The sequence below is a fragment of the Callorhinus ursinus genome, unplaced genomic scaffold, assembly GCF_003265705.2.
Source record: "Callorhinus ursinus isolate GAN/ISIS: 27379988/994484 unplaced genomic scaffold, GSC_fseal_2.0 scaffold1, whole genome shotgun sequence".
Classification (NCBI taxonomy): domain Eukaryota; kingdom Metazoa; phylum Chordata; class Mammalia; order Carnivora; family Otariidae; genus Callorhinus; species Callorhinus ursinus.
The window spans coordinates 97,697,311-97,720,309 of record NW_027397063.1 but is presented as its reverse complement, the minus strand read 5'-3'; the positions used below and the strand labels follow the sequence as shown (position 1 = coordinate 97,720,309).

Here is a 22,999-nt window from a genome sequence, read left to right as displayed (position 1 = left end):
TGCAGAATAGAGACGGGGTGGGGGGCTTGGATTCCATTTATTCTCTGTTAACCTCACCAGTGGTTACCAACATGTTTGATTGACCACAATAACCCCAGCACCTAGCGCAGCAGATGCTTAATAAATACTGCTGATGGAATGGACTCCTCAGCTCTAAATGAAACAGGGTGTGAAGGGAAGGGGGCTGGTGTGACCATGGAGGGGTCCAAACAGAGTGAGTGCTTCTGGGAAGAGGTTTAAATAATGGCTCTCTACTTCCAGAAATGTTCTACTTCCATAGGCACTCACTTCCAGTTGTATGATAACAGGAAAATGTTTCATAGAACTTTTTTGTATCTCATTCGCTTTATAAAGGGAAAAGGAACTTGTAGTTTTAGTTGCTAATAGCCTGATATTTGGGAGTCTTTCTCCAAGAAAGAAAAATATTTTTCTTATAAGCCAAATTCTACCTCTGTTGAGTAGACAATGGTGAGGAAAAGCATTCTCATCTTCCAAACAAAGAAACCAAGGGCAATTTAAAAGCCAAACAAGCAAGGAAGCCAAGTCCCTAACCCTGGCTGTCTCGTTCTATATCCTGTCACCTACCAATTTAGATAGTACCTGCTCGTGAGAAATGAAATGAGAATACATCCACCTCAACTCAACTTTGAGACAAGGATTTGATTTTTCTGAAGGACTTGTACCCTACAGGTATTAGTAGGACACAGAGAAGTCTGAGGCCTGCAACCCTTTGAAAATGTCAAATGACCTGGCATCGTGGGTGTTTGACCTGATTTGTGGAAGAAATCCAGCCATGCCTTTGACTTTTCATGCCACTGAACTTGAGGCTCTCCATGCTTTCTGGTTTTGTATCACATCTAGCTGGTGCCAAGAGGATTAGCTCGACTCCAGCTCTCTCTGGAAAGGATTCATTCTCCTGTTTAGGCAATGTGATGTCAAGCTGAAAGAAGCTGATGAGCAAACTCCATGGGGCCATAAAGCAGGCCCTGGTGAAGTGCATTACATGGATGTCTCAGAATAAAATTTAGTTCGAAGTGGTCAAGGACAGGGTGTACCATTGTGGGCTGGGAGCCACTGTGGCTCAGCTGTTTGTGCAGCATTTAATATGTTTATCTTTCTGCTAAACATATTGTTGTTGAGTCATCTCTATTACACAGACACCCTGTGTGAGGCCCAGCTCTGCAAATCCAACACACAAAGAGAGGCCTTCTATCCTCAGTGACCTTACATTCTGCAAAGTCAAAATCAGTGCTTCCTCTTACTTCTCACTTTAGTAAGGTACCCAGGCTTTAAGAAAGGTTAATCATATGTTCTTTTACAGGGCAGCAACCATGAAGTAATAAAAGTAAAGGAAGAACTTAAAGTGGTCATTATGTTTTAATATCATTTAGTAGTAGTATTGCAAACTGAAAATGGAAAGTCAGTTTACCCAAAAGTACCAGCAGCCTCCAAACTATCAATATTTCATGTTAGACTATTATTTAGTCACCAATGTCAAAGTAATTATATTAATAAGACAAATAATTGCATTAAACTTCTAAGCTTTGGTCAGGGAAAAAAAAAAGATCACATAACTCTGAAAAGTAAAGAAACTAATGAAATGCTGTTTGGCCTTCTATAGAAATTGTTCGAGCCATGACACATGTGATAAACCAAGGAATGGCGATGTATTGGGGGACCTCGCGGTGGAGTGCTATGGAGATCATGGTAATTTCATTTTTGTTTTCAAATGGCCAGTAAATACTTTATTATTGTTTTTCAGATACTATGTGTAAATTACAAGACCTTTTGCAAACTTTCCTAATAATCACCACGGCACTAGAATGCTACAATCAATTCTGTCATTCCAGAGATAGATATGGGGGCTGGATCTCATCAGCTCAGAATACAACAGGGAAGGTGCAGGTCTCTAGCAGGAATCATATTCTAGCATGTTCTTCGGTGACAAGAGGATACAATGAATTTCCCAGCTAATGAGATACATGAACAAAATAGTCTGGCTTCCTTTTTTAAAAACTGTATTAAATAACTATACTGTTTATAACACGCTAATGACACATCATTTGTCTATGTTAGTCTGAGTTTTATTTCTTTAGGAACCAAAATTATGGATATTGTCATGGGCTGTTATGGTTCTCATGTTGACTAATTTGCCCTGGACTTTACTCAATCCAGACCCTTCCAAAGAATAATAAGGATTTCCCTCATTTGATATCGCTCTTAGTGAGATTGATGGTCACAACTTTGCTTATTATTTGGCATCCTACATGTTTCTTGGTTTGTACTGATTTCATTGAAATGAAGTTTTCTCATGCATATAAATCATAGAGCAGCCTTATTTCTCATGAGTATAAATTCAGTTACAATCTTATTTCTCCCTAGGAAGCCTATTCTGTAGCAAGGCAGTTCAATATGATCCCACCGGTCTGTGAACAAGCTGAGTACCATCTTTTTCAGAGAGAGAAAGTGGAGGTTCAGCTACCAGAGCTCTACCATAAAATAGGTAATCTTCACAATCAAATTTACTGATTATTTTTAACAATAGGAGTATCAGTGATCCGGAAAAAAGTGTTACCAAGATGCTTTCCTTAATGTTCCTAATTAACATAGAGATTGTGAGAACTACCCATTTCTGACTACAGAATAATCAGATGTGCCTACAGGGTAGTCTATAGGGTATTACTGATGAAATCCAAGCAGTTGTAAACTGTGGTGTACAAGCTGTACTCAGGAGGTGTTCAAAAAATGCATGTAGAAGGAAGGGCAGAAACAATGAATAAACTCATTTTTTCCATAGGATGCTTCTCTAACCAAAGCATGCGTCTTCAAGTAGATTATAACTGCCTTTCCAAAAACAATTATGCATCTATACATCTATATCTTCTACTCTGTGCCTGGAACTAAGTTAGACATGGGGAGTTCAAGACTGCCTGACAAGCCTAGCACTACATGTCTATGTAGGTAGATGTAATAATTTCAAAGAAAGGAAAGAAATGAATATATGTATATATATGTGTGTGTGTGTATATATATGTATGTGTGTGTGTATATGCATGTGTGTGTATATATATATGTATGTGTGTGTGTATATATATATTCTTATGTATATAACATATACATAAGAATTTTGGACATACAAAAAACACGAATAGGGGCGCCTGGGTGGCTCAGTTGGTTAAGCAACTGCCTTCGGCTCAGGTCATGATCCTGGAGTCCCGGGATCGAGTCCCGCATCGGGCTCCCTGCTCAGTGGGGAGTCTGCTTCTCCCTCTGACCCTCTTCCCTCTCGTGCTCTCTATCTCTCATTCTCTCTCTCTCTCTAATAAATAAATAAATTCTAAAAAAAAAAAAAAAAGAAAGAAAACATTGTATACTTTAAAAAAAAAAAATGAATAAGCCACATTTTCAGCCTCATGTATCACAACAGTGTCCAGAGATAACTTTCTTCCTAAAAAACCGAGGTTCCTAAGAAATAGAGCAGGAAAATGCTGGGTAAGGAGAAAAAAGATTACAAAAGTCAACAGCAATAACCCTCATAATTGCTGGCACTAGCTATGTGTTTACTCTGCGGAAGGCATAGTGCCGCTATGGACCAGGCTCTATATAGGCACTCAGGGGACAAGTGAAACACTGAAGCATTCGCCTGTGCAAGTCAGTGTTTGTCTCTGAGTATAAAAAGAAACATCCATTTTGGACATCAGCAAATTAAGAATGAGCCACGTTTTTAGGCTTGTTTGGCTTGAAAACAAGGCCCGCTCCGTATAACTGACAGTACCTGTTCAACTGATTTATAAAAATGAAGCACAACCTATAAATAACTCAATTTTAGGGGCATCTGGGTGGCTTAGTCGGTTAAGCGTCTGTCTTCGGCTGGGGTCATGATCTCAGGGTCCTGGGATGGAGCAGGGTCCCTGCTAGCGGGGAGCTTGCTTCTCCCTCTGCCCTTCCCCACCACTAGTGATCTCTCTCTCTCAAATAGTTTTTTTTTAATTAAATAAATAAATATTAATGGAGAGACATCTGCTGGTATTAACTTACTTATCTGACTAACTTTTCCTGTAACTAACCAAGTCCTGTTTTAAACACTCCCACACTTTTGCTCTCCCTTTGCACAAGCAACTTACTCTGTTTTTTTCTTCTGTAGGAGTTGGAGCAATGACATGGTCTCCACTTGCCTGTGGAATCATCTCAGGAAAATATGGAAATGGAGTGCCTGAGAGTTCTAGGGCCTCACTGAAGGTATTTTCCCTCACTTCTAGAAAAGCATCTGGGGATGGGAGAGAGGGACGGAAGAAGACTGAACAGGACAGCTCCGAAGCAGCCTGTGCTTCCTGGCTCAGGCAGAGCGCGGCCTTGGCCAGTGTCCTCAGGCAGGCTCCCCTAAGCCACCAGGAGACCTCTGGTCCAGGCCGGAGCAGTCAGTCAGGCATCCATAATGTCAACACAGAAAATTCTCCTCCTCTGGGGAATGGGGGGAAATGCCCAGTGCCCTGGTTAGTTTTATAGGGCTCAAATCCCTACTGTTATTTATTCTTATGTTAAAGAAGGCATTTCATCCCTCCTTGGAAATTGATGAAATGTAAAATCCCTTTTCTTTATAAGAGGATCTATTTTTACTTTTCTTGACAAAACAATTGGGGCAAACCAACTGTAGCTGAGTAGGGCTCAAGGTGGATTGATGTTGTTTACTGTGTGGGGGTGTTGGGTAAGAGGGAGGGTTCAGGAAGCAAGATACATAGCCAGGCAAGCCTGCACTCCGGCTCAAGGCTGGTGTTTTTCACAGAGATCAACTGGCCACGTAGTCTTACAGTTTAAATTCTTCTCTGAAGCATAAAGATATTTGACAACACTGACATAAAATAACTTCCATTCAGAACATCTTGATGATTAATTTATTGGAGAGTACTCCAAACAACCCTCATTAACAACCTGTTTTTAAAAACTTGAGACAATGTGTAATAACATTAGAATCACAAATGGTAATGTCAAGGGAGAGAGAATATTGGCATTTTTAAAATTCAGACATGGCAGACACCCCTAAGAAGTAGAAGTTTGACACAGCCTCTTGCTTCTATCACATCAGCACAAAGTTAGCGGGAGGACAACCCAAGTTAGGCCCAAACCACCAACCCTGTAATCAACTTGCTGGGACAACTGTGTGCTTCACTAATCAGAACCTTCTCGAGGCTCTAGGTCTCCCACTCTTTCTGTTTGTTACAGTTGACCTATTAGTTTGTTCTCTAAAATAATATAAATATCTCCTAAAGCATGGTGACATGCCTATTTCTAGCTTGGCATTATCACAAAATATAAGTATCCTAGAATATTAATTGTGGTCTTGCTTCTGAAAACTGTGCATTGTTCTGAACCAAGTTTAAATAAGTTAGAAAGGAAAAACTAAAAGCATCTTAGGGAAGAAGGTATGAACGGAGAAAGGCAAAAAGAGAATGAAGAAGAAAGGGAAGCACTAAAAACTGCGATTTTACTGAGCATCTACTATGTGCCAAGCATTGCTAAGCATTTTTATTCATCTCCTTTAATCCACACAAAGATAAATGCATACAGATGACTCTTAATCAGGTGTAGCTAAGCATGTTGCCTTACATTCTTTCAGAGACTATTTTTAAGATTTTGAGCCGGGGAGAGAGTGCGCATGCGCATGCAAGCACAAGCACACCGCGGAAGAGGGAGAAGCAGAGTCCCCGCTGAGGAGGGAGCCTCATGCAGGGCTCAATCCTAGGACCCCAGGATCATGACCTGAGCTGAAGGCAGACACTTAACTGAGCCACCCAGGCGCCCGTTCAGAGATGTTTTTAAAAAAACTCAAAGTACTTCCACATATGCTGAGTACTGACTACCCTTATAAGAGGGTAAACCTTTCCAGATGTAGAAACTGAGCACAAAGAGGTCAGATAATAATCCAAGAGCATAAACTCATAATAGAGTTTATACTAGAACTCAGGTTTCCTGGCTCTGTTTATCTCCCCCAAGACATTTTTGTCTCCTTGCACACCCAGGTTTCTAATGGAGGAAGAAGTAGCTGTACTGTATTTGGAGTGTAAGATTAGCTGACCTCCATCACTATTTGGAAAAAGCTTACAAACGGCTAAAAAAAAAAAAAACTTCACAAATGCATTAACAAAGAGAGAAAGTAAATAATAATAATAAAACAAGGAGATACAAAATACTTGAAGGTGGCTAAGTCCAAAAGCAACTCAGAAAAATATTTCTATTGTTGACTTTGATAAAGTCAACATCTATTGAAACATCCTTAACAATAAACATGAAGGGCTCTCAACAGGTTAAAGGCCTCTTTCTGATCACAAAGCAGCTTCTTTACAGCTCCACAGACTCTCAAGCCTTCCTAAATCATTAGCCTGAGTCTTTTCCATTCTAATATATGTGTACTTAGAAATGCCACTTATGGGGCACCTGGCTGGCTCAGTTAGTAGAGGATGCAGCTCTTGGTCTCAGAAGTCGTGAGTTCGAGCCCCATATTGGGCATGGAGTCAACTTAAAATGAAAAATAAAATTGCTTTTAAAAAAAGGGGGAAACTTGAATAGAGTGAAGCAAAAAAAAAAAAAAAATTAAAGATTGAAAGCTAAGCAAGAAGATAAATAAGTTAGCAGCTTTTACCTCCCCCCACCCCAAACAGAATAAATGGCTGGTGTTTCACATTAGCTATTCTAAGTTATACCAATAAAATAGACACTGACATTTCAGGCTGTTGTAAGTACTGAACTTGTATTTGAAAGACAAGGCAGTGTGAAAAATACCTATCTGGGTGGAGGTCTTTTAGAAAGTAACACAACCTGGGGGTTTTCTGGAAGGCTGCATCTGGTCTGCTGCTCTAACAGTGACTTCTAAAATCTTTTGTCACCACCTCTTCACTGCTCAGCTGTACAGTACTACTTCACGTGTCTATTAGACATCTCCCGTGGGCATTAGTCATGCCTAGTGGAATCTATCATCACCCCCCAGAACTTACCGTTCCTTCTTGGTTAACCGTTCCTCCACCCTCCATCTGGCCATCCCAGTCAGAAGCCAAGGGTTATGTCAGACTGCCTCCTCTCCTCCCTCACTCTTGTCTAGTGGGGCCCCCACTCCTCCAGGCCACTTCCTGACTCTCTGTGGCCCATCCCTGCACAGCCCTTGTTCAGTTCAGACCATCATCATTTCTTCCCTGTTTTGCTGCAAGTAACCTCCTGTCTGCATTCCCTAATTTTTTTCCCCTTTTGTCAACTACCCATCACTGCGAATTATCTTTCTGAAAGACTAATCTGACCATATCATAACCCTGCTTAAAATCTGTTATTCACTTCCCAGTCATTGCTTATAGGACAAAACCCAAAACCCACAGAAAAGCATTCAAGGAAATACCCTTGGGATATAAGTTGTGCCCACTTTTCCATTCTTGTCTTTCCCCATGTCACTGTATTGTTCATCTAAAAGCACTGTACTTTCCTTTGCCTCCCAGAAATGCCCTTTTCATCTTGTGATGGAAGCCCTCCTCATCACTAAAGACAAAGCTTGGCTATCTTCACCTCTATGAAGCCTGTCCTCACTTTATAAAACTGGATTATTTGCATCTTCCTCTATTATTCCATTAACACTTCTTACAGAGTCTTAGAATTCTCCCGTTGCAAGTGAAAGAATTTAATTCAACTAATTTAATCAAAGAAGGGGAACATATAAATACTCGCTGGAAAGGATGGAATGGAGATGGTCTCAGGGTTGACTCCAACCATAGGCTTGTACATTGTCAGGACTCTCTCCATCTCCTCTATTTCTCTCTCAATGTGGACGTTGTCTTCTACTGCAAACCGGTCCTCTCCATGAGGTCAGGAGTGGGAAAACTGCTTTTCAGGTTTACATCCTTACAGACATGTAATGTGAGAGAATAGAGAGCTGTCTTTCCTTATGACTTCAGTCCAGGGAACACTGGCCAAACTTGGGTCATGTGCCAACTTGTAAGACCAATGACAGTGACTCAAACAGTAAAGTGCTATGACCAGCTCCTGTCATGCACCACCAGGAGAGGCATTTTCCATAAGGTACAAACACGGCTTCTGAGGCAGTCATTGAGGGAGGCACCCCAACTACAAAACACTCCTCAAGCTACCAGTGATTTGTGAATGTCTCGGACACTGAAACTCAGGTAGCTCATCACAGAGCCTGGCACATGACAGGTACTCAATAAATGTTTGTTGAATGGGTGAAATGAGCCATAAGGGAAGATCAACAAAGTCTGATCAACGGACCAGGTGTGTGGCTTTTAAATAGACCTTTTAAATAGAAATGAAAAGTGCAATAAAATTTACGGGCAGCTCTTTCCTGTTGCTAGTAAAATGCCTTATAGAAAAATCATAAAAATATGTACCCCCTCTGTCAAATGAAAACAGGACAATGCAAACTTAGGTGAATCAAGGTGGGGGAAGAGTGGCAGTTCGAGTACTCCAGGTGTTCACATTAAGCAACTAAAAGTACAGCACATCACAGTGTAGTTTCAGAAGGAAATTTTTTAGCTTCAACAGTTTAAAGATCTCAACCTCAATATCAAAAGACTGTGCTGCTCTTTTGAGCCAAAGATGTTGACGTTTAAATTATAATAGTGATCTTGGATGCTAAAGCAGTCCAAGACAAAGTCCAGAGATGAAATGTGACTTATTCTGTCCATGGCTTTATAGGTGCTGCCTGAGTTTCAATCCATTAGCAGCAAACAGCCAACTGGAGGCTTCAGGGCCAGTCCTGCAGACCGCTCCTATCCCCAGCATTACCTGTACAATGGTTATAGCATTGGGAGATGGCAAATAAATAGGCTTTAGGAAAATTTAGAGAATTTTGTGACTTCTGTATAAAAACAATAGCTCCCTAATCTGTGCAGAAAAGCTCTTTTCTTTGGCAAATACTTATTGAGTATCTAGTCAGTGCTGGGCTCTGTGTTGAGTGCTGAGGATCCAGGGAAGAAGGCGACAGTCCCCACCTTCAAGGGGTAACTTGGGGGACTTGTTAGACATGTGAAGGGGTGAATTAGGAAACAGTGTGGAAACCACAAGCACTGAGGAGTCACACAGGACTATCCACAAAGTTGTACTGGAATAAAGAGGGGGTGTCTTTGCTCATCGGAAACATTGAAAAGATCTATCTTTTATCCTGTGGAGCCCTGGTTGCTCAGATTCCTCCCTCACGGTCATACTGGTGGAGCCCCTCCTCTGTGGCAAGCACTGTGTCAGGACCGGAGATGTTGAGATGAACAAGAAGCCCGTCCCTGCCCTCCTCCATTTAGTTAGATCAACACGTGACCAAATCACTGCAGCAATGGGGTAAGCAGTATAATCGGGTTGGAAGGAAAAAAGATCAGCTGACTCGTGGAGGACTGCCCAGTCAACAAGCTGGGTGTATTGTCGCACACAACCACACCCACCACCAATCATCTTACACAAAAAACACTGGTTCGCTTCCATATTTATATTTTAATTAAGCCTCATCTCCTCTCTATGTTAACATTTTCCCACTTGCAAAGCAGTTAAAGCTATTTATTTCCAAAAACACTTTTGTTTCCTTTTGTATGAGGAAAAGCAGTATAACTACTATGTGTCTACTTTTTATAAATCCTAGCCTGCTTGTTTTCCAATGATTAAAGCAACAAGATTTATAGTGTTGAGTGCAGGGAGAGTGACTCAATAAATGAATGTTTGATGTTTGTTACTTTTAGAAGTCTGTTTGTTGTGTGTGTACGTGTGTGTAAATGTGCACACACATACACACAAATTTGTAACTCGACCCTAAGAGTACAAATGCACTCCACATAAGGTTTCAAAAATGGAGTTCTATAAGTGATAAAACAACCATTCCTTATGTGTGTAGTATATATTGAAACTTCAGGAACGCTCCTAGTTACAATAAAAAGCAATCATTCGGTGATTGGTTTTTAACCCTTTTATTTTTTCCTTTGAAGAACACTCAGGGCTACTGGTCTCCTGAAAGGTGTTATGAAACTAAAGTGAGGGCTGGTAATGTTTCTCCACTGAGGACAGGGGAAGTAAGTTCAGGGGCTCTCTGACCCAGCACACAGGTCTGGTCAGGGAAGGCTCCTGGGCCCTGATGGCAGTGTTTATTGTCACAAGGCCCAACTCACCACCTCTAGCTAACCAGCTGTCGTCTCTGGAAAGGTGCTCCAGGGTACCTCTCCTCGTGGAAGAAGCTGAGGTTTCCCAGAGCTGAGGCTGGGAAGACTCTTGGCCATCTCCCTAAGCAAACTCTCAAGTGAGGAACCAGACCATAAGCCTTTGAGATCTAGACAGCAAACAGAACCGGGGCAGCTTGCCCTCTTTTTCACATCTGCAAAATCATTTCAAAAATCATAATAAAATGTAATGTGGTTACCCTTTTTCTTTGGAAATACTGTCTTAGAATGAAGAAAAAAGTACTTAAAAAACAAAAGCAGCCTTATTGAAATCATGTGGGTGGGGTGTCTGTGATGATTGCTGCCTTTGGGAAGGTAGTCTGTGGTGACAATTACTTCGCAAACACAACGGATAAAGTCCACATTGCCACACGGGAGGATGGTTTCTATTATTTTCACTAAAACACATTCTTAGAATATTTGTTACTTTTGGATGTTGCTGCTTAGTGTTTTGTAGAGAACATCCTACCGTCCCTCATTTCTTAGTAAGAGCAGAACCTTCGGGGAAGCAAGGCATTGTGAAGTTCTAAAAGATTTGTCTCCTTCTATTTAGGAAGTTAGCTCACTTTATAGGCTACCAATCAGTCTCTTAGAGGTTTTACACAAGTTTCCCATTCTGAGTTTCCTTACCTTTTAAAGTTTCAATCGCTATACAAAAAATACACTTTTGGGATAGTCTTTATCAACTTTAAAATTTTAAAAATGTACTTGTGTACCTATTAGTTATGCTTATCTGCTTTAAGGAGCTGAGAGAGCCCATAAGAAAGCCCTGCTGTGGGGCGCCTGGGTGGCTCAGTGGGTTAAGCATCTGCCTTCGGCTCAGGTCATGATCCCAGAGCCCTGGGATCGCAGCGGGCTCCCTGCTCTGCAGGGAGCCTGCTTCTCCCTCTCCCTCTGCCTGTCGCTCTGCCTACTTGTGCTCGTTCTCTATCAAATAAATAAAACCTTAAAAAGAAAACCGTGCTGTAAGAATAGGAGACTGGCGGGACACCTGGGTGGCTCAATTGGTTAAGCGGCTGCCTTTGGCTCAGGTCATGATCCCAGGGTCCTGGGATTGAGCCCCACATTGGGCTCCCTGCTCGGCAAGGAGTCTGTTTCTCCCCCTGCCCCTCACCCAGCTCGTGCATCCTCTAATAAAATCTTAAAAAAAAAAAAAAAAATATAGGAGACTAGCAGTAAATAGAAGGCAAGAGGGAGAAAGATAATTATAAAAGAATGTTAAGATAATGGCTTTCTTTGAACAGAAAGCTTGGCACCCAGCTTTCTTGACAAAAAGGAAACGTAACAGACCTTGGTGAAATGTCAAAAAAATTTTTTTTGCTACAGTCTAAAATTGGGCTATTGCAATAAGAAACGTCATTTCCTCCACTTAGCAGACTATATATAATTGACTGTATGTCAGGATTTTAATAACTTTCATACATGTTGATGGATTTGAATGGTGACTATTAGTCAAAATCAATCTGTCTTGAACCAATAAACAAGGAGTGAGACCATGGGGAACACTTCTTTGCCTAAAAGCACAGGCATCTGGTCACCACAAAACATAAGGGTTAGGGAAGAAGATGCAGGAATTCACCACGAGGGCCTATTTTACTGATTTAACAATCTTTGCCTCAAACCCTTACCCCTTACCATTAACATTTAAATGCTCTTCTTCTCCCTAGTGCTACCAGTGGCTGAAGGAAAGAATTGTAAGTGAAGAAGGCCGAAAACAGCAAAACAAACTAAAAGACCTTTCCCCAATTGCTGAGCGTCTGGGATGCACACTACCTCAGCTAGCTGTTGGTAAGAAAATTACCAGCGAGGGGAGGCTTTGCTAGATCACAGAAAATAGTTTTCACGTGCCTATCATGATAAAGTATCTAGTGTAAGGGCAGACTGATCTTTGAAGCATAAGCTCCTGGTTAATATTATCTAAAACAAAGTTTTCAAAGTTCCCTAGAATTTTCTACATGTTAAAACATTTATTTCCTTCCTCTATCCCTTAGAACACCGTTTAAATGAGGGTAAGTGAAAACACACACATCCTCATGGTGTCAGGGGTGAGCGGCCCTCAATTGTGTAGTGACATCCATTTCTTCTGGCTTAATTTTCCCTCCCTGTGGAAGCTAAGGTGGGGCTGGTGAGAGGCCAGATGCAGGGCTGGGGGCACCAGGGGCCCAAGGCTACTACCCCATGGAAGCCTATCCTAGAGGAGCAGCTTCACTCTGCAACTTCCTGAGGGGCCATGAAAAGTGCTCTTCTAACACTGTGGAGTTGAGGAACCATCATGGTCACTCGTATGGCTAAAAACCACATGTACCAGTGCTGTCCAATAGAAACAGAATGTGAACCACATATTTAAATTTTCTAGTGGCCATACTAAAAAAAAGAAAATAGGTGAACTCAATTTTAATGACGGATTTTATTTAACCCAGTAATGGCCCAAACATTATCATTTTAACACATAATGACTATAAAAAGTTATTGAGATATTTTACATTTTTTTCGTATTAAGTCTTCAAAATCCAGAATGTATTTTATACCTACAGTACATCTCAATTCACATCTCCAGAAGTCACAGATAGCTTAGAGGCTAGGTACCTAACAGAAAAGCCTGTAGACTTTCGGCTCCCTTGCTCCACAGTAGCACTTTACGCTCACGGTCTCGTTTCCTTAAGCATCAGAACAATCCCTTGAGCTGTATGCTATCACTCGCCCTACCTTACAGATGTTAAGGGAGTATTTGTGATCATTATCTCCACCTCACAAATGAAGAAACTGAAAGTTACAAAAAAAAAAAAAATGCATGGGGTAGCTATGAGAAAAGAGTAAAATGGGTGTAGATTCTAGAAAAAAATCCCAAGGGTTAAGAAACAGCAGGAATTGGGGCTAATTCAATACAGTGAAATGAGATAAAAAACTCAAGTTCTATGAAAACAAAACAATGTGACAAATAATTGTTAGATGCCAGACCCTTCTGTGGTTGGAAGGCAGGGAATGGCTGCAGCTGGAGACAGAAACGGGAGGTAGTTGGGGAGAGGGTGAGGAATATTATCTACCCAGATACATATATCCAGGACTTGTTTTAGTCCTTCCCCCCCCAAAAAAAAAGTCAAAGAAAAATGTGACTATTAGCATCCCTATAGCTTGTTATTAACAAGCACAGTAAAAAGTATTGGCCATTTGACCATAAGCAAGTTATTTAACCTACCGATTTTCTCATCTATAAAGTATATAACACAGATCTTATAAATTTGTTGAGTAAAGGGAAACTATATATATATATATATATATATATATATATATATATATATATATATATATAAAAACAAAGAGTAAGTGTTCAGTAAGTTCAGTAAGCTGTTTGCAAGAATGAGACACCTCAGACCTACAACTCCATCCATTCCTAGCCATGGTGTGTGGTCAGCGTGACAGGCAGGGAAACATCTCTTCTTGAAATACGGTTGGTTCTAAATACGGTTTTAGGTGGTAACATGACAGTGAGTTTTGAATTTAGCTCTGAAAGAGAAGAAGTGTCCTTCTCAAGAGAAAATCCTGACCAGATTTAAACTTTCACTGGATGTTAGATATACATGAAAGACTCGTTACAGTCTAAGTTAAAACATGCTTTGATTCTCCCTTTCCTCCCTCTGTGCCCCCAAACGTCTTGCTTGCCTGTCATTTTTTTCTTTATGAACAAGTAGTTTCGCTTTTAAGCGCAGAACTCTCAAACCAAGAGGGAAATTATTTCCAGGCATATTACCTTTGATCTGCTAGAAGGAAGTAGGGGGAGGGAGGATCCTTCGGCAGGAAACAAACGGCTTGAACCCAAGTGTGGGCTGACTCCCATGTCACACACCTGCACTGTGTGTGAAAGCCAGCCTTCACACTTTGCTTCTAGGCTTTCTGGACAGGGCTGTTGCTGACACTTGCTTAGAAGCTAGAATCATCTGCCTGTGTTATCACGCTGGCCAGTTCTGCCCAGTGGGTTCTCCTATGCCCTACAGCCCATGGAGAAAACTGGCTGTTGCTGACATCAGGTAGTTTATGGGCAATAATTTTCCCAGTGTCCCGCTTTGACCTCAATACTTAACACCAGAGCCAAAAGAGTTCTCTAAGTGCAAAGCAGGAAACAATGCAGCCAGGAAAAAAAAAAAAAAAAGTCCTGGGTCAGTTGGCGTTTTGCCTATATGGAGTATTATTTTGCCCATGTGGAAAGATTTAGTGATTGCCTCAAAAGGCCAGAGCATGGTAACAGCTTAAGAGGATCTGTTGCAGGGCCTGAGCAAACGGGGCAGAAGGAATACTTGGGGACACCCATCAATCATTCACACCTGTGTTTATCCAACAAACATGTAATAAGCACCTACTATGTGCAGGTACTGGGCTGGGTGCTGAGCATCCAAGTGCAAATAACTCCTATCTCACAGCCTGGTGGGCAAGCCAAGAAAATAAAATAGATAACTTTAATACAGTGTTGTAATAAAATAACTGAGGAGGACACAGAGGATTATGGAAGTTAAGTGAAGTGTAGAGGCTCCCAACTCAGCCTGGGATTCAGAGAAGGGCTTTGGGAGAAAGCAGTATCCATGAGTCGTCTCAAATGACCGAGGAGGGATTACTGAGGCAGAGGGACATTCCAGGCCAAGGGTACACTTGAACATAGGACTTGAGGAGAAAAACAGCATGATGTTTGGGGATGGAAAGGATTTACCAACAGTTCAGTGCTGCTGAAGCCCAAAGTTCAAGGCAGGGAGAAGACACGAAGTTGGAGAGGCAGGCTTTCTAGTAAGTTTGCCAGGATGAGAAATGAGAGCTTCATCTTATAAGACAATGATTATGTGAGATACATGTTGGAAGAACTTTTAACCAGGCATGACATGATCAGATTTGTACCTGGGAGAAGTGCTGTTCTTCTCACTCCTGTGACAGATTATGGGGGAGAAGGGGAAATCCAGTCAAGAGGTGGGAAAACCAGCTTTGCAGGAGAAAGACAGTGAGGTCCTGAATGAGGACAGTGGGCAAGTGGAACCAGAGCAGTGATTCTCCAAGTGTGGGCCACATCCACATGACAGAATGCTATCCAGCAATAACAGAAATATCTACTAATAAATGCTATTAACATGGGTGAACCTTACCAACATCATGCTGAATGAAAGAAGTCAGACACAAAGGATCCAGGTTATAGGATTCCATTTAAATTCAATGTCCAGAAGTAGTAAAATTTATAGGGGTACAAAGTAGATGAGTGGTTTCCTGGGACTGGGGGTTAGAAATGGGATTAACTGTAAATGGTGATGGATGCACATTTGATAACTTATGAAAAATCACTGAATGATTAAATGGGGAAATTTTACCCCAACAAAGTTGTTTTCAGAAAAAGCATGGTCCCTGGATCAGCAGCATTAGCAGCACCTGGACACTTGCTTGACATGCAGATCCCCCAGGCCCCGCTCTAGCCCTTCTCAGTGAGAAACTCAGGGGTGGCACCCTGTCATCGTTTCTCGAGCCCTCCAGGTGATTCTGATGCATGCTGGATCACAGAAATATTTAGGAGGAATAATCAACTAGATGTGGCAATTAAAAGGGAATGCAGGCTCAGAAAAAGGACAGTTCCTAAGGCTAACAACCTGGTTTGGGGATTAGAAGGCCAAGTTGCTGGGTGATGGCCCCAAAATGAGACTAGGAACACAAGAAAGACAGGCTTAGTAGTAAGCAGCAAGCCGTGTGCAGTGCCCGTGGGACACCTAGCAGGGTGTCCAGCAGACACTGCATCTGGGTGTCTACAGAAACCTCTAGTTGCAGACATCTACTGTAATCACAAGGAGGTTCCTAAGGAACTTGGCTTCTGGCACGGTAAGAAGGGGACTAGAGGGCAAAGGGGTCTAAACTAGCCTTTTAGAAGTTTAGAAGTTAGCTAAGCTAATTTTAGAATGGGACAAATTTGATAAAGGAGGTGGTAAGAAATTTAAAATTCAGGAGAGAAAGTGAGAAACAATGATCAATCAAGTCCAAGAAAAGGCAACAGGAATTCAATCCAGGGCAGACTTTGCCCTTGAACAGAAACCAGACACATCATCTTCTGAAACTGGAGGGTGTGGATGTGTGCTTATGGGTTATTGAGTAATATACCACCTGATGGACTTAATTTTCTACAGACGGTAGGAAGCCAGGTCATCTGCCAAGAGTGAGGGGACGGGCTGGATAGAGGGTTTAAGGGTGGAGGTTGCTAGAGAGGCAGAAGGAAAGGAGTAAAGGGTTGAAGGCTGGCAGGTTCAATCTTAGACTAGGAAGAAAGGGAAATCCTGAGTTTGACAGGTGGATAGAATCAAAGAACAAGATACCCAGGGTCTACAGGACTCTATGTAACAGATGAGGAAAAAGAGCATGAATAAGATGGAGAAAGACAGGAGACTGTGGGCCAAGATGGAAACAGGAATGCAGACGTCTGCCAGGGAGCAGGGTCAGGTGTTTTCAGGAGCAAGAATGAGGTCCTGGGGTGGACAGCTCGACTGGATACCCCAGCTGTTGAGGCAAGTCCTCATGCAGAAAGCGTGTGAGCCCTAAGCCCTCTCAACTCAAATGCATAGATTCTACTAAACCCTCTGCAGGATAGGGGTTGAGGCTGAGGTCTAGGAAGCATTGTTTATCCTCCCCGCCAAAAGTTACTAAGTTTCGGTTGCAACAGTGGTGGTTACAGGTGGTGTTCAGGAGCTACTCAATAAGCAGAATTGTTTTGACATCCTGAACATGTGTTCTTTCTTCCCAGCATGGTGCCTGAGAAATGAGGGTGTGAGTTCCGTGCTCCTGGGGTCCTCTACTCCCGAACAACTCATTGAAAACCTCGGTGCCATTCAGGCAAGTACTACAGCCGTTCCCACCAAACTCCAGGGGTATCATGGTCCTCAGAAGATGTCCCCAGGGAACGTCCCATCTCTCTCCACCTCTGTCCTTCACTGTGTCACAGTTTCCCAAAGACTACCTGTTCCTAGATGGGGGGTGGAGAGGACGGGGGTGCAGGGGGCAAAGGCACAAGAAGGAACAGAACCTTTAGTGTACATGGATCCAGGGGTGTCCTCTTCTGAAGAGGCAATATTCTCAAAGCTCATTCTTCAGGATGGGTTGTAGGACAGTGCATTCCAAGACCCAAGCAATGTGACACTGGGCAACGGGGTTCCCAGGCCTTACCATAAAAACCTGCTTGAAATGTAATAACCACAGGACAATATATGTACATCATTTATTCATTAGTTCTTTCCCCGAATATTTGCCAACCTACATCGTGCCAACCGCTCTTCTGCTCCCACAGCATCCTGTCTTCCTCCCCTTCCATCACAGCATTTATGATCGTGTGGTAGAATTACCCGTCTCCCCTGCTGGACAGGAAGCTCCCTGAGGTCAGAGACCTGTGTCTTTCTCACATCTCCACTGCTTTTCCAGTCCCCAGCATACTACATATCCCTTAGTCAGCCATCAAATACCTGTGGAATGAATGTTTCCCGCATTTGAAAGAAGAACTAGGCTCAAAATTCTATTTTGGACTTCCAGGATCACATCTTCCCTAGCTGCCAATTCAGGACTAACCACCCACTCTTTCCTCCGCACGGACAGGAACTGGTAGGAGCCTGCAGCTGTACTCCGGGGAGCCCGTAAGGGCAGTGAGAGGGGAAGTGGGATTGAGATGTTCCTGGGAGTTCCATCTGTGGAGAGGGTGGGGGCTGGCAGCTACTGTGACCATCCCCTACCCCCGACGGCCACACCTCAGTCCTGAGCCTGTCCCACTCTCAGCCTGAGGGTCCTGAGAAGGAGCCTGCCCACTACTCTTGCCACAGCCACCACCTACCAAAACCGGTATGAATGTGTATTTTCCTATTGCTCCCTGGGGAATAGAACGTCTCCCCCGCCCATCTGTCCCTGAAGCAAGCCCTGTGAACCCTCCCAAAAGGAAACACATGGACGTGGGAACAAACGTCATTAAACTTTTTAAAATGTTTAAAACCCTTTTGGCAAATAGCCCAGGATATGCTGGGATATAAATGGTGCCAACCTCCCTCCCTCCCTCCCACCATCACTTTCTTAGGGCTCTGCAGCAGGGTAATCACCTCTGCCCCTGCCACAAAGAACCCCTTGCAGGCCCCCAACTCCTCCTGGATTCTGTGGGCTTCCATCCCTGCATGGGGAATGCTCCCTCTTATGAAAACCACCCCTACCTTATTTTCACTTATGCTCTGGGAAAAGACAAGGAGGAATGACCATGGAGGAAACAGAGGTACATACAGTCTGTACACAATGGAATATCCAATGATTTCAATTCCATTCATAGTTCTTATGTATTAGACGTTTGGCACCACGCTAGGCAGAGTACTGAGAAAAAAACAGGCCTCTGCCCTCACGAGCTCACAGGCTGGCTGAGAGTGAATTCAGAAATCTGTCTCTTAGTTCATTCACATCTTTGAGAGCCTACTACATACGAGGCACTGGAGACACCATAGGAAAACAAGAACGATACTGTCCGAGCTTCAAGGAGTTTACATTCCAGTGGGAGAGGCACATAATAAACATGAAATAATTTCAAAATGTGAGGACTATTAAGGAACTGAAGAAGGTTCTGTGGTAGAGACTAATTGAGAAGGGGGTGGGCCTACTTTAGGTGATGTTTTTGCCCCCAGGCCTCTCTGGGATATGCATATTGTAAAGCTCAGGGAAGAGGAGAAATGTGCAACACCCAAGCATGAGCATTCCAGGCACAGTGGGGAACAGTGCAGAGGCCTGGAGAGGGGAAGGAACTTGGCTTTTTCCAGAAACCACCAGCCCAAGGCTAATGTGGCCAACGTGTCGTGACCACAAGGGGTAGTGGGTGCATGGAAGTGGATGCAGGCAGGAGACAGATTTCACAGGATGCTGAACAGGTCAGTCTTGTACATGCCACAAATCCTTGGGAGCATTTTAAGAGGGACATGCTGTTATTTGAACTTTTAAAGATGGTGCTGGCTGCTGGGTAGAAAGTGGAATGAAGAAAGGCAAAGGCAGTTGCCCAAGTGACAGGAGATGGCTGGGGCTAGCGAGGATGGTAGCTGTGGTGGTGAAGTGGATGGATTCCACAGGCTTTGGACACAGACACCATGACTTGCTGGTGGCTTAGCCAAGAGGGAGAAACTGGGATTCCTATCATGCTAACAGAGTGACCACTGCCAGCCCAGGAGGAGTTACTACTACCTGGGAATGGTTTAAAAAAAAAAAAAAGTAATTCCATGGCTGGGGGAGTATTCCAGGTAGCAAAAGATTTAAAATAATTAAACTAAAAATTTTTTAAAAATTAAAAAAAAAAAAAGATATATTTCAGAGGAAAACTCTGAGTCTGTCATCTTCCTAAAGCATTTGCCCCCTAGCAAGACTCAGGCTGATAGCAGGAGGGGGGGAAGAGATGCTCCAACAGTCAAGGGAAAAGGGACCATTACCCAAGCTGGGAGGCTGCTACCTTGGAGGCTTTATCATCCCCTCCCCCTTTCCACTCCTACCTCCGGCCAGCCCAGCACTGAAAATTCCACCCTAGGCAAGTTGTGACTAGGCAGCCAGGGGCACCCAGCAGTGGTGGGATTGGATGCAGGATAAAGTGTGCAGTGCCAACAGTTGTCAAAGAAAGGAAATTTCAAAGGGTCAGCTGCTCCAACGGATGGAACATGCCTAAGACATGCATAAATTGGAGGGACATAGAAATCAGAGCCTCAGTTAAGTGGGAGAGACTGGAGAGGAGAAACCACAGCTGCAGGCAGCCTGCCATCACCTGAACAGGTCCCCACCCTAAAAAACCTAAAAAGTAGACCGAAGCAATTCTCTCCCGCTCCTGAGGCTCCCCATCACCTGCTCAGAGAAATCCAGGCTTCTCAGTAGTCAGGCCCTTCTCACATCCAGGGCTCATCTTCCCTTACCACTCCTTCCCTGGTGTCCTCAGTCCACCAATTATTCCAGTCAGTATAACAGCAGGGTTGCCAAACTGGTAGCCTGTGGGATGTTTGTGTAATCTGTAGCGGATGAAAATGTTTTACAACAGTTGCCAGCATTAAAAAATTGGGCGACTTCACATAAAATTCTGGATGTATGGCTTCTTAAAAATTTAAGTCTTACAACACTATATATACATTTTTCATGTTTTATTCAAGTAGTTTTATGGTTTCTTTTTTTAATGTTTAAATCTATCTGAAATTTACTCTGGCGTAATGAATGAAGAATTTTTTCTCCTCACACGGCTAACCCACTATATTTTAGACAAAACTTCCCACAAATCTACTTTCTAGATTTGGGTCTCTTTGTTGCAGTCTCATTTTAAAGAACATATTTCAATTCTGAGACTCCTAAGCTGGTGGGAAATTAAACTCCCCCCTTTAGCTCCGGATAGGAAACCGTTACCCAGAACTAGTTTCTCAGGCAGAATAGCTCTACTATTCTGCCAAACCCTCAGGCTTTTGAGACTAGCATTTGAGTGGAGACTAGGTCACCCGGGCCAACATGACAGCAGCAGAGGAAGGGCAAGCCTGAAACCTCAAAACCGGCCACCATCGTTGTCTTTTGCCACAGGCTCCACACAGGGTCAGTCTATTCCTGGGAAGAAGCCTGCCTTTGTCCCTTGCCTTATGGTGTAATGTGGTCCCTTCTCAGGATAAATTCTAGCCTTGGGTGAGCTCGTCCTCTCCCAAGGCTTCACTGGGCAGGCATGTCTGTGGCAAGCAATTCACAAACCCTCCACTCCAGCCCTCCTGCCGGCACCAATCCACAGCTCCACCCGGCTCCCTACAGGCCGTGCCGACACGGATATCCCCCAGGGACCTTCATCTCAACACCTACTTCAAAAACCTCTCGTACTCCACACTCCTGTGGTTCCAGGCTCAACGATCAACATCTCCATCCTTCCAGTCCTTCAGTCTTGAAATCCTCCTCAGCCTCCAAAGTCTCTCTCTCTCTCCCATCCACTCTCCTTTTCTACTCCACTGCCACTAACTAGTTACTGCTTTTATCATCTCTGGCTCCAGCAGCAAGAAATGTCTAACATCTGGGTTCCCTTTCCATCTCCTCCAAGCTACCTCCAGGTGTCTGACGGGGTTGCTCCTAGCTCAGAAGTCCTGAGAGGTTCCCCGCTGCCAAGAATCAAGTCCCAACTCCAAAGAGTGGCATTCGAGGCCTTCCATGCTGATGACCCCAACTTCCCTTTCCCCCTAATTCCTACCATCACCACCCTCTATACTTTCTTCCCTCCATCTCAGACTGCTCAGTTTTCCAAGCCAGTCCAGCTACGAGGGATGCCTGTTAACCCCTGGCCATCCTTTGCCAGGGTTGTGACCACCAGGGGCAGAGAATCTCTCCTTAGTCTCTAGACCTATGCTGTCCACAACCCTAGCCTCTAGCCACAAATGGCCTTTTGGTGCATGAAACCAGGTTATCAGAATGGAGATGTGCTCTAAGTGTTAAATGTACTGGATTTGAAAGACTTAGTACTTAAAATATGTAGGGCATTTTAATTTTCTACACTGACATGTTGAAATGTTTTAGATAAATGGAGTAAAAACATTACTTTCATGTTTCTTTTCACTTTTATGTGGCCATTAGAAAATCTGAAATTATGTGACTCACTGTATTTCTATGAGCCTTCATTTATACATTATGCCTTTATTCAGTTCAGCAATATTTCTAAGCACCAACTATGAGCCAAGCACTCTTATCACAGTAGATGCAGTGGTGAAAAAAACAAGGTCCCTGACCTCAAGGAGCTTATAGTCTAGGTGGGGGCTTACATCTAGTTGTGGTTTATAAATGTATACAAGTCTAGACGACTCTGCTTAATATTATACAATGAACAAATGATCAAGTACTAACCATACCCTCTGTACTTCTGCTCATCAGGTTCTCCCAAAGATGACATCACATGTGGTAAATGAGATTGATAACATATTGCGAAACAAGCCCTACAGCAAAAAGGACTACCGATCATAAGGCAGTGCATGAGCCACGGGACGTGCACGGTTCAAACTGCGGTCTCTACTGGTACAGAATGGCGTCACTAGCCAGTCTTTTGAGTCACTTAGCAGCCTGCTGCTCAACCTCTAGTATTCCCGGATTCTGAGGTATCTGCTGTCGCTACCACTGTGCACCTGAATTACAAGCACATCTGAAAACTCACAACCAAGGAAATCCATTCTATTTTCTTATCTTGGACTGGAGTCAACTATTCTTGCATTGCTCTGTACACCTCATGCTTATGCCACAGGAAGTGTATGAGGGGAGGACAATTACCTTCAGGCATTTAGTAACTTAAAGAAGGCTGTACAGATGTATTTTTCCCAAAATGCATAAAATCCACAGATGCAATGTGGATTGCATCAGAAAGAGTAGGCTACGGTCACTCAGAAGTCGTGGGAGAATAAGCAGAAACAACTTCACATTGTTTGTTTCTATTTCCACATTGAGGTTAGCTAGAGTTGTTTCACTGGTCATTCAACAAAACTAAAATTCCAAGGTATTTGCTTTCATTACCTTTTAAAAATATTCACTGTTGCTTGGCCCCAAGAATGGCCTGTATTATAATTTACCTGAGGTATCTATTAGGATTCTATTAACACTATGTCCATTCACACATTGAGATGGTGAAAGGATGAACACCCAATCGTTAACTTGAAACATTATGCCTAATTTATGAAAGGGGGGATTACACTGCTATGGAAGCTTAGGCCTTGAATAAAATGTAATATAGCTACAATTGAAGTGTTCATTTTTGACTTCATTTTATTAAAACCTGCTTTATACTTTTGACTGCTTGTAGGCACAGCTTCTGCAAG

The 22,999-nt window shown here is 43.0% G+C and overlaps 1 protein-coding gene across 3 annotated transcripts in view; it reads left to right on the top strand.

Moving 5' to 3' along the window:
• Window positions 1–22,405, top strand: part of KCNAB1 (potassium voltage-gated channel subfamily A regulatory beta subunit 1) — a 394,841-nt gene extending 372,436 nt beyond the window's left edge. For all 3 annotated transcript variants that reach the window (XM_025879955.2, XM_025879963.2, XM_025879970.2), the window contains exons 9-14: window positions 1,622–1,707; window positions 2,383–2,503; window positions 4,145–4,239; window positions 11,855–11,975; window positions 16,942–17,030; window positions 22,068–22,405. In XM_025879955.2, the coding sequence (XP_025735740.1) occupies window positions 1,622–1,707; window positions 2,383–2,503; window positions 4,145–4,239; window positions 11,855–11,975; window positions 16,942–17,030; window positions 22,068–22,157 (602 nt within the window). In that variant the 3' untranslated portion in view covers window positions 22,158–22,405. The remainder of the gene's footprint in view (window positions 1–1,621; window positions 1,708–2,382; window positions 2,504–4,144; window positions 4,240–11,854; window positions 11,976–16,941; window positions 17,031–22,067) is intronic.
• The last annotated feature ends 594 nt before the right edge of the window (window positions 22,406–22,999 follow it).